This window comes from Mesoplodon bidens, assembly GCF_964165515.1.
Source record: "Mesoplodon bidens genome assembly, chromosome: 1".
Classification (NCBI taxonomy): Eukaryota; Metazoa; Chordata; class Mammalia; order Artiodactyla; family Ziphiidae; genus Mesoplodon; species Mesoplodon bidens.
In genome coordinates this window covers 140,447,351-140,459,456 of record NC_138176.1, presented here as the reverse complement: position 1 = coordinate 140,459,456, position 12,106 = coordinate 140,447,351, and the positions used below count along the sequence as shown (strand labels likewise).

The 12,106-nt window shown below is 40.2% G+C and overlaps 1 protein-coding gene across 7 annotated transcripts in view; it reads right to left on the bottom strand.

Annotated features, from left to right (window-relative positions):
• The window catches only part of FRYL (FRY like transcription coactivator), a 246,852-nt gene that overhangs the window by 21,515 nt on the left and 213,231 nt on the right, over positions 1 to 12,106 (bottom strand). For all 7 annotated transcript variants that reach the window (XM_081234991.1, XM_081234990.1, XM_081234992.1 and 4 more), the window contains 5 exons: positions 10,402 to 10,563; positions 10,142 to 10,216; positions 9,626 to 9,802; positions 5,628 to 5,831; positions 2,760 to 2,927 (listed from right to left, as the gene is read on the bottom strand). In XM_081234991.1, the coding sequence (XP_081091117.1) occupies positions 2,760 to 2,927; positions 5,628 to 5,831; positions 9,626 to 9,802; positions 10,142 to 10,216; positions 10,402 to 10,563 (786 nt within the window). The remainder of the gene's footprint in view (positions 1 to 2,759; positions 2,928 to 5,627; positions 5,832 to 9,625; positions 9,803 to 10,141; positions 10,217 to 10,401; positions 10,564 to 12,106) is intronic.

The following is a 12,106-nucleotide window of genomic DNA, read 5'->3' as shown; positions in this document are numbered from 1 at the left end:
AATATCTCCTTCATTCTCATCTGCCAGTGTCACAAAGTTTACAGTGATACTGAAATGCACTACTGTAAAAGGGAAAAAAACCTAGTAAATTAAAGTGTTTTTCCTTCATTTAAAAAAAAAGTATCCTCAGGAACTTTATAGTACCTCAGAAGTAGGCCCATTAGATATTGTTGGATGAATGAATGTCTCATCTGAAATAACACAATTTCCAATATGTGTGGAAATATAAATGAATTTCCGATTCACTTCCAATAAATATGAATGATTTACAGGAGGTAGTTTACTCAATAACTATGATTACAGCTATTTTAATTACCAAAAATAAAAGATTTCCCTGTCTGTTAACTACACAAAATTAAAGCACATGACCATTTAACCATACTGCTTTTGTTAAAAAGGTATTTCTAGTACCAGCCTGCTGTTTTCCATTGTTTCTAATGAGAATGTCTGTTGACCAGTAACATGCTATGAGGCACACCAGACACAGTAGATTAGATTAACTAGTAGCTAATGCTCATGTAACAAGCCTTCCAACACTGAAAGTAATACAGTCTACTTCAAGCGCAGCTCTGAACCCTGTCAGCTCCCCCCGTAGACACTTTCCTGCCCACGCGCTCTGTCGCTTCGGGACCCCTGATCTCCTGCTGTTATTCCCCTCGTTTGTCTCCTCATCTCAGCCCCCTCCGATCCTCCCTCTACAGCTCGGTCAGAGACTTTACTAAAACACTGATCGGACTTTAACCTTCCTGGATGACAGACTGCAAGCTCCACGTGGCAGGTCTAGGTACTGGAACCAACTTTCCCTTTGCCGCAGAAAAAGCCAAGATTGAAGAGAATGAACACAATCAGATCATGTCATCCTTCTGCTGAAAACCGTCCGACGGTTGCCTGCTGTGTGGCCTCTAAGCTTGCCCTCGAGAGCGCCCAGCCCCTCCAGTTCCTCCCCAACTCCTTTCTCAGGTACACGTGCTCCAGCCCCAAGGGCTGGCTTGTTGGCTCATCAGACACACCAGGGCCTTCTCCACTCCTGTTTCCTGGGCCCAGAACATTCTTTCTCCACACCTTCAAGGGCTGGCTCCTCGTCACTTGTTCCACCTCAGATGCCGCCCTATCTAACTCTCTCCCTTACCAAGTCCACATTACGGTCAGATTTTCTTAGTATGAATAGCAAGATGATCATTTTCAGATACATCATTTATGTTTTATCTGTTTTACCTGTTTATTGTGTCTCTCCTACTAGAATTAAGCTCCATAAACCAGGAGCCTTGGCCTGTTTCACGCAGTGCCATATGCCCAGGGCCTAGGACATCGCCCAGCACACGGCAGGGGCTCAGTAAATAAATATTGCTTAAATGTCTGACTGCCTGTGTGCCCCGTATTCCCACGTCGGTATCTGGTACAGGGCTTGTCACATAACAGGCATCTCTGGGAAGAATGAAAATTCATGACTTCCTATCATCTCAAGGTAAAGTGTTTCTTTAGCACGGCCTGTGGGACCCAGCATGTCTTAGACTCGTCCATCTCTCCCACTGCTGCTGCCTGCACATACCATGTTATTTCACATGGCCACGTCTTTCTGCATGATGCCCCTCTGCCTGCAAAGTCTCAATCACCACGAAGCCCATCCTTTGCCACCATCACCCTTAATGCACAGCTGATAGGTTGTCCTTTGAGTTTTCACAAAGCTTTGAGCATGTCTATTACTGGGTTTCTCATATTGGCATGTAATGCCCCCCCTCCCCTTTTTTTAAACCATCTCTGTCTCCCTTAATAGACAGTGGACACTCTGAGGACAGGGTAATGTCTTATTCATCTTTCTAGCACCTAATGGAATGCCCAGCATCTAGTAAATCTCAATAAAAATTTGTTGAATTGAATTACCTAAACTTCAGCCGTACTAATATGAGCATTTAAAAAACTCCCCAAATGCCTTCATTTCAAAATATATCTGCTTAATGTAAAGATCTACAATACATTGTCAGTGTAATAAGAACATGAGATTTCAACTTACTCAGATAATAAGATCTAACAACTAGATTGGTCTAGATCTAATAACTACATTAATTTGGTTAACACTGAAAAAAATATAGTATTTTCCTAATACCAAGGCATAATAGCATATATGAGAGAGCTATAGCAATTACAGTTTAAAAACTATCTGTAATAATCTTAAAAAAAAACAAAGAAAACTAATACTTACTTATTTTTGGTCAGTCATTAGCTTGGAATCTGGCTTACTTCTCACAGGTCTTTCCAAAAAACATAATACTAGTAGTTCCAAAATCTTTCTAAAAGGTTTCATTTTAACCAACTGCTAACACAGCTGGCCTGAGGTTTTCATCCCAATTATAGCACCAATCACAAAAACCCAAATACAAAGCAAAAAGAGAAGAAAAAACAAAAGCGGTCCTTCAAAGAAGGCACATTGCCACAGAAGATGCTCCCCATCCCCAGAGAAGCGCCTGTACATTAACCTAATCACATTCTGCAGCACAAAATGCTCATTAAAAACACTCAGGGTTATTTTTAACCTGTAGGTCATTTCCTTAATCTATCAATGTTTTTTTTTTTTTTTCCCAATCATCAGATCTGACTATTTCACTTAGACTATATCACTTAACCAACAGGTTAGAAATACTGGTAACAAATCAAATAATTAGCGTATCAGATGAAAACTCTTTCAAAAGAAAAGCAAGGGGTATAACGGATTGCTAAAAAGAGCCCAGATTGGCCATGCACCAGCCCCCATGTCTCCCCACCTCAGGCAGCTGGCTGTTAGCATTATCTAGAGAAGCTTCCAAACTTGGGGTCTCATCTCTGATTTGCAGCACTTCTTCTGTTGAGATGCTGCCCGTGGAATCTTGAGACTGAAGAAGTAAATCAGGATGGTCTGGCATGGTTTCATCTGCAGCGGAATCATTGTTTAACTAAAAGGAGAGATAGTAAAATAAGGAATTCATTTATGAGTCAGTGATGGTCACAAAGGCCACAAGAAACATTCTATGTTGTAAGACATCCTGGGGCCATAGTTATAAACAGCTTCTTTGACTTCCTAAAATTACTTTTCCCCCTCATTTCAGTCTATGCCAGAATTGGTGCTGTGAATGCAAGCAACTAACCCATCAGCAGAAATGAAGTATCCGTTAACAAGGGTTAAATTTTGCTAAATAAAAACTACCAAAGTGAAAGAGCTCCTTGTGACTGTGTTAATCTTGACCTAAAATTCTTATTTCTTTATTTTTATTTTTTGTGGTATGCGGGCCTCTCACTGTTGTGGCCTCTTCCATTGCGGAGCACAGGCTCCGTACGCGCAGGCTCAGCAGCCATGGCTCACGGGCCCAGCCGCTCCGCGGCATGTGGGATCTTCCCGGACCGGGGCACGAACCCATGTCCCCTGCATCGGCAGGCGGACTCTCAACCACTGCGCCACCAGGGAAGCCCTAAAATTCTTATTTTTACAGTGACGTCTCGGGCTTGCAGTTGGTCTTAGGACTCGTGAAGGGGGTGCTTTCACCTCCCCCGTGGCTTTGGCACCAAACACTCAGTGGATTCTCAAGAAGCAGCGTTATTAACTGGGAAGCAGGCACATAAGTCTGAACTGGCCATTCACTTATTTAAGCAAAAATCAATACCACAAAACTTCAGCAAGACGTAAAGAATTAGGACAATAAAGTTGTAATGGCAGGCCAGCCTCAGTGGGTTTATGTTCTAAGAAAATATTACAGTTTTTCCTCTTTTAAGTGGGGTTATACATTTTTTTTTTAGGAATTATTTTTTAGGTGTGAAATGGTACTGTGATTATGATTTTATTTTATTTTTTTGAACTTTTTAAAAGTATACATTTTATTTAATATTTAGATACACTTTTTTTCTTTTTAAAAATTTAATTTAATTTTTTTTATATAGCAGGTTCTTATTGGTTATCCATTTTATACATATTAGTGTATACATGTCAATCCCAATCTCCCAGTTCATCACACCACCACCCCCCTCCCGCCACTTTCCCCCGCTTGGTGTCCATACGTTTGTTCTCTACATCTGTGTCTCAATTTCTGCCCATGCAGGGTTATACATTTTTAACGGCCAATATTTGACATAAGGAAAATCAAGTTCATGATTCAGAATAGATAAAGGCAAAAACTAATTTTTTTTTTCCCTGTGAGGAGGAATCAGCTTCAAATTCTTTTTTAATTTCACTACCACTATGACTAGGGTCGGCCTTCTAAGGAGACAGTCAGTTCTGCCCTGAGGCTCTCATGGGAGCTAACCTTTGTTAAGCACTTACTATACTGTCCTCCCCATGAAATTCCCAGGAGGCAGGTACTGCAGGTACTATTGGGAGAGGGTAGGTAACGACCGCAATTACACAGCAGGTTGGTGGCACGATGCCAGCCTCTGAGCCTCTAGTCTGGCTCCAGGGAGAGCCTGGGCCTTCTTCATTGAGTCGCTGCTACCAGCAACTCACTGTTCCTTTAAATGCGCACAGTCCCTGGAGGAGACCGTCCTTTAGGTAGCATGCAGACCGCCTGGCTCAAAGGCACTTACTAGCTGTGTGTCCTGGGACAAGTCACTTAATCTACAGAACTGCTGTAACCATACTTAGCTTGTGTGGTTGGGGGGAGAGTTATAGTGACTAATCCACGTAAAACACCTTGCCCAGGGCCTGATGAATCTCAAACACCCAGCGAGTGGTAACTACTGCTACTGTTATCAGCAACACCTTATCACTTAAGACGTGATAGGGAGTTAGTGGAAAGACATACTGGGGTAACGGTGAGATGCCAAAACAGGAGACGTGACAGGAAGCCAACCACAAGCTGACAACTGTACATGTTCACTGTCTAAAGCCAACTCAGCCCGGCCATTCAACAGCACTGCCAGTGCTTTACCAGCAGACCGAGTGTGATGCAAATGGGCCCAATTAAAGAGAGGCATGTAAAGGGCCCTCATGTAAGAGCGCTGTAACTGTAGCTGCCGCCTGGTCTTCACTAGCTGACTCCTCATCACGTGGGCCACGGTGGCTAATCCACACCCCTTCTCTCTCCTTGTTTTGCCATCTTCAAGTTCCAAACCAGCTACCACTTCGTGTTCGGTGCTCCCCTTAGTCCACATTTCTGAACGGACAGACTACTCCTGCAGCCTTCATTTTCTCATCTGTCTCTGTCTCTCTCTCTCTGAATATCTGCCATCTCGCCCTTGGAATACAAGTCAGAACCTCCATATAACTGACTTGATCTTGCAAAGAGAGCAAAGCTGTGCTCCATCTTTCCACGCTGACAAGGAAAGAAAAGCAGGTGGAGAATTAAGCAGCGCTGGCGCTCACACCGATACCAAAACATGTATCATTCAAAGCGAGGGCCTCTAAAAGTGCCCAGCACAACTCACTGTTACTAGGAGAGAAGCAATAGAACATACGTCTCAGCGGCTAAGCGGCACACAGTATTGAATGTTTAGTTCTGTCATGAATAATGGAACACTGCATTGCGGCTACAATTTTGTATTTTCATTTCAGTGTGTGCATTTCACCCGCACTGAAATGAAAATCACAATATAGAGAAACAGTAATTACTAAGTTGGAAGTTAGGAGAAAGGAGGCCAGCTGTCACTGTACGAAAAGGTCACTGTACCATCTGCGTGCGTGAGAGTATCTGGCTTGCTGTGAGTGCTGCTTCTTCTTCTGAGGACTCGTCCGTATCCTCCTGGTTTGTCAGGTTCAGGCTGGGGGTGCTGCTGGAACACTGGTACTCCTGGAGGGATGGTGTGTCCCCTTTGTCAATACTGTCCAGTGAGCGCCTGCGGACTCCCCAGTTGAAATTGTCCATGCTTTCACCCTGGAAAAGCAAGACATCGTTTCTAAGACCTCAAATACATGCTTATAAATATAGAAAAGGTAATACAGCAGGAAAACATACACCAAGATGAGAAATACTTAATGCATCATCATAAGCAGAGTTTCAATCAGCCCTTCAATTTCTTGAAACTTTTAAAACATCATTCAATATTTATAATATTTAAAGGGATCAAAATATTTGGTCAATGCCCTGTTTTAACTAAAGAATTCTCTTGACTTTCTATCTTATATTACTGGGGACCAACTAAATCTACTACCTAGGCCATTTCTATTCTAATACACAAACACAGATGAGACCACAAGGAAGACAAATACATCACAGATGACAACAAATAAACAATCCACAACACCAGGCTGCAACTTACCTGCAGCTCCTGGTTAGCAAAAAGGAAAACACACAGAATTAGAAAGAACGAAGACAAACATGTAAATATACACTACACTTTTGGGGAAAACTCTTTGTGATTTCTCAAACCCAAAGACTGATTCAAGCTCTGGATTAAGCTTTGTGCAGGAAGCCAACATGTGATTCAAACTACTTTTTTATGCAAAATATATTGTGAAAAAGTCAGAGACAGACACTTAAAACAACATTTCTATGATACACTTTGGCAACACAAACTTTAGGAAAATCTTCAAAATTTACATAGATTTAATGCTGGATACAATGTAAAACTGACTTAAAATACCCACATTCAGTTGACAACATACAGGTTCACAATTATTTTAGATTGTAGCATGGTTCTGGCTAAACCCAATGGTCATTTTTTGCTACAAAGTAGTTTAAAATCAAGATTATAGTTATCAAAACGTAACCTTTGCCAATCTCAAAAGGTCAATAGGAAATAAGACAAATTTCTATTTCGCCCCACTTATGGATTTATATAAGTTAACGTTTCTGTTATTCCAAGCTGATCCTCCTTTTGTAAGGATATAACTCTTATGCTCCTCTTTCTTAAGCCCTGATGACAAATTACAGTGTATTGGCTAGCAAAATATGACTTATGTGTATTCCTTTACTCAAGAGGGATTGTCCAGAATAGAGGTTTTCAGATTTTTTTTTTTAAATAAAGCAGAGGAATACTCATGTCAAATGAAATTTACGACAGAAATCAACTGTGCAAAACTGATGAACAAAACCAGGGCTGCTCTGGTTGAAAAAGGTGGCCAGGAGTCCTTGGATCTTTCCCTATTTCTCAGGTATCTAGAAGCCCTAAGGCTCTGCAGGTCAGAGTTTGAAAGCCACCTTCCTAGAACATATCATTTCAAATATTGCGATGCAGCAGAACACATAATAATGGCAACAGCCCTTGATATATATCTGGTGAATGAATGAATACACACTGTGGGCTTTCAAGGTTGGGGGATATTTTAGAAGTTTCATTAGCAGTTAAGTCTGTTTTGCAGCAAAGTACTTCCTGTTACCTTGTTGGAAGCAGGACTATCTTTAGGTTTTAGAAAAGCTCTATCATTTGATTTGGCCTAATTATGAGGCATAAATTAGCACCACGCTCCCCAAATTACTGTGACTTGTATGAAAGATAGAACTACAATAAGCATCTTTAATTCCTTCTAAGGTTCTATTCAAAAGTTATATTCATTACTATGGACATTTTAGAGTACTGGATGAACCTGAAAGCATTTACAGTGTTCTTTAAAAAAAAAAAAAAAAGGCAAACAAAAAGAAAGAACCTGACCGTTACAAAAATGTCAAGAGCCAGCCTTTAGAGATTCTAAATTCTGCACTGAAAAAAGCAAGTAATTACAGACGAATTTAGAAGTGGCTCATGCCCGTGAGGTAGGTCAGCAGGTCTCTTGTACCCACCACACTTCCTTGCCTGACTGTGCAAGTATGTCCAATTTCCTACAACATGTTTTTCAAACTGTGGGAGCGACATCAATTTTAGAGGCTGGTGACCTGCTCTTTTTTTAAAAAAAAAACTGAAATGAAAGGAATAGAAAATATCACTGTGCATAGCATAGAGTAAGGATGCATATTCTTGAAACTTTTATTTTAAAGGTGCGTCCATATAGATACACTTGGATGTGATATAAAATGTACTAGCAATGGCCACAGCTCAAAAAAAAAAATGTTTAAAAGCCACTGCCCTACAAGATGCTGAACAATACTTGTTCTTGGGCTCCTGTGAACCTGTCCAGTGGTGTCTTTGGGAATATGGCGAACTATGACATAGGAGCCTGTGCCGCCCCTCAGCCAGTGTAAGGGCATCTGCTGATCTCTGAGGCACCACGGTCATACCCTCATATCTGCAGGGGTGGGGGGCCTGGGGCGCCGAAGCACACAGGAGGACCTCCCTAAACTGGCTTCCTATCAACAGCTAACGGTATGACATGGCAGAAGCCATTACGTTTTATTCCTCCACCTCACCTATATGAGCCAAAGGAAACATCCCTTCAAGAGGGTTGATGAATGCATGCAAGTTATATGAGTGATTTTAATGTCTTTGGACAGAGATATATCAGTGACACGGTATGAATACTTGACAGTAAGGCATTTGGGGCTCTTGAAGATAGACATTTATAACAATTTTAGAATGAACATTTTTGTGATCTGTTTGATGTAAACTTTTCAGATTTAGGAGACTGTTGTTTAGGGGACTGACATCAGCTACAGGAATAGGCCCTGAACAGCCTAACACAACCAGGGCAATGGGCAATCCTATTCTCTTTGCCACAATGATTGGTTTAGAAATTGGCAAATGTCCCAACTTGGGCCAATGAGATGTGACAAGAAGTGTGCTAAAAGCATTCAGAGAGTAACTTCTTTACTTTCATGAGAGCATTTCTGGAAGTGACCCCTGCTTCCTCTTGACACTGCTGTGTGTGGACATAACCAAGATCGTCTGAGGTGAAGCTGACTTGCAGAGAAAGGCAGAGCCTACAGAACTGCAGAGAAACAACCTGAAACCTCACTGAGCCTTATCTAAAATAAGCTCTAACTCTGGGCTAGCTCAGTTCTGGGAGCGTAAATCTACTTTCTGAGTTGGATTTTCCATTTAGGAAGCATCTAAACTGACACAACTATCAACTTTCTCTAAACGGAGTCAATATCAAGGACAAAGTCCTTGGTATTGAATGAAATGAGGCATTTGAGAGAGCTGGCTCCAACCTAAAGAAGAAAATGATGATCAATGTCATAGGCAGAATCTCAGCCATAGGAAAGTGTTCTAGAAGAGAGCCAAAGGCGCCTTAATCGTCAATTTAGTTTCAGGGCCACCTTCTTTCAAGTTGTCTGATAATTTTTTAAAAAATAACTAATTTTATTTTATTTTTTAAATTAAATTTAATTTTTTTGGTCACACTGCTCGGCATTCAGGATCTTGGTTCCCCGACCAGGGATCGAACCTGTGCCCCCTGCAGTGGAAGCGTGGAAGCCTAACCACTGCACTGCCAGGGAATTCCCCATGTCTGATATATTTAAATGTAATTTTTACTATTCTGCTGCACATTAATTTGTATAATTCATGCAAACATTTAAGTCTAAGCGCACCCTCAATTAAAAAAAATACTTTCGAAGAAATCCATTTTTACTCTATATTTTAAAATATAAAGATGAAAAATTAGATGTTCCTTTTATTTCAGACTTATTCTATTATGCCTAACTGTACTAATCATGTTTAGTTCCCAGTTTAGATTTTTACCTTTTGACCTTACACTGCCCTTAATCAGGAAAGATCCTGTGGTTAAATCCTTCGTTTTCATGCAGTTGTCAACTATTCTATAAATATTAGAAAAGAAAGTCCATATCCTTACCTCTGCATCTTCCAACTCAACATCTAAAAAGTCAAAATCCTTAAAAACGCCAAACTGTTGTTCACTGCTGTTATCTTCCACAGCTACTTCTTCCTCTTGAACTATGTCCTCTGTTGCAGAAATGAGGCTAGTCTGTTGGTCCCCGACTTCCAAATCCTCATTAGAAGAAAATACAACCTGACCCCCAGCCAAAAACAAAGCAAAACAAAACAAAACTGAAAAAGGCCATCCATCAGCTTTGTCACTCCGAATATGGGACATCAGTGCCCTAAGAGCCATTGCAGGCCTCATCTGTCAACGAGCTCAGAGCTTCAATTTGGTCTAATGTCTAACTGGGTATATGCTTAATTAGCATAGCGGCCAAGTGTCAGAAAGGCAAGTAATAGTTTTTTCATTCTTAGTCAACACTGTAAGTAAGGTAAGTTAGAAAAGGCAAGCAAGGAGACAGTAATTTCTGTTTCTTCATGGACTAACATGATGTTTAAAACCTTTACACAGGTTTTCATGATTACTCACTGATGGATTCTTCGGAAGACCAGACTCTGGACCACAGAGAGAAAGCACATTCATTAGCTTTTCTCTTGTTCTTCGCTAAGGAGAAGGAAAATGCAAACGTTACGATTCCTGATAAAATAAGACAAATTCTTAAGTTCTTATACATAGAATAAAATGGATTCTTCTATTCTATGAACTTTTTTTAAAATCTTTTTTCAAAATTTTATTTTATTTATTTATTTTTTATACAGCAGGTTCTTATTCTATGAACTTTTATGTACCTGTGATAACTGTGGCCTCTTCCAACTAACAGGAACCAAGGCATTAGAATTAGAACCAGAAGAAGTTGAGGAAGTGCTTCTTGTTACAGCAATCACTTTCGGCTTCCCGTTTCTTCCAGCTGCGCTATGCTGATCACCATATTTATTTCCAATAATTGGTGTCTACACAGAAACAAAATGCCAGTGTTTGACTGAAATAATTCAACATAAATGGGTTAAGTGTATCTATAACGACATTTTTTATAAACAGCCAAAAAAACAGCATAAGGAGAAAGATTACTTAGCGTAAGGCAGATACTACAAAAATCAAAGGTAATGATGATATCTTTTTTTTTTAATCATAAGATTTCACTTTATTGGGAACAAGTCTCTGGGGAGATTATTGGAGAACTTATTCCTACTTTAAATACAGATCTGCTTTCTTTAAAAATTACCATCTTCACCTTTTCCCCCATGATTATAAAATAGGTCCTCTTTGAAAGCTCAGAAAATATGAAAATTATTTTAAAAAATCACCTGTCAGCTCACCACTCAGACTTAATGTCTATTAATATTTTGGTGTTTTTTTGATGCATGTTGTGTGCCTCAATAAGGTGCTTTTGCAAATATTCAACATAAGTAACAACTTCAAAGAGAAAGCTATCTACATGTCTTACTGCAAATCTGATATATAACATTTCCAAAAGTTATTTCCGTAAAATTCCATGATGAGCCCAAACTTTGGATGATCCAAAACATGTGTATTTACTTGGCTTTGTGAAGTGTCTCAAATTTGCATTTGAATATAATTTTAAGCTCACCTGCATGTCACCCAAGTCCCCTTATGATCTGGTTCCTGCTTATCTCCCCAACTTCAGCCTCCACCACTCCCTCCTGAACTTCATACTCCAGCAAAGCTAAACTTGCTCCCCAAGCATATGGTGCCTTTGTGGACCTATGTGTTGGCACATGTCACCTCCTTTGCATAGAACATGCACCAAGCAAACCCCTAATCACTTTGAACATTGCCTCCAGACTTCCAAGGAGGCCTATGCTGATACCACCACCACCTCTGGGTAATTATACTTGGACATTTACCACGTGATGGTGATTGTTTCTGTGCCTCCCTCCCCCTGCTATTCGGGAGTCCCTGGACTGGGTGTGACTCATCACTGCTCCTCTAGTATATCTCCAGAGCCCACACAGAGCAGGTACTTGGGAATTTTTTGATGAAACAAATTGAAATTAACTATGTGATATAGATCAAATGTTCTGAGGATTCATATCACTGTTTTAAACAAAATAATTGTGACACCATCATTTTCTGACTCAGAAGAACAGCAAAGCCCAGTTTCTCTATCATATTCCCATTCTATGTATTCCATGTTAGAAATTCTCAGGTGATAGAAACCAAAACATTGGCAGTAAACATACTTTCTATCTTAAAAAAATAACCAATAAGCTCTGGATAAATTCTAAGACCAAGACTAAACTGCAAAAAAATTTTTTTATCTATATAATCCTAATCAATTAAAACATGAGTAGATCTTCAGCTGTTATCTTTCTCAACTCCCCCACCCCCACCCAATACTTGATCAATAACTTCTCTCTTGAAAAATTCCTGCCTTGGCTTGTGAAAGACCATTTCGATGGCACCAAAGCCAACAAGAGTGGGCTGAGTTTCTGGAGGAAAAAAACCAAAACTGATGCTCTCCACAAGGGTCAA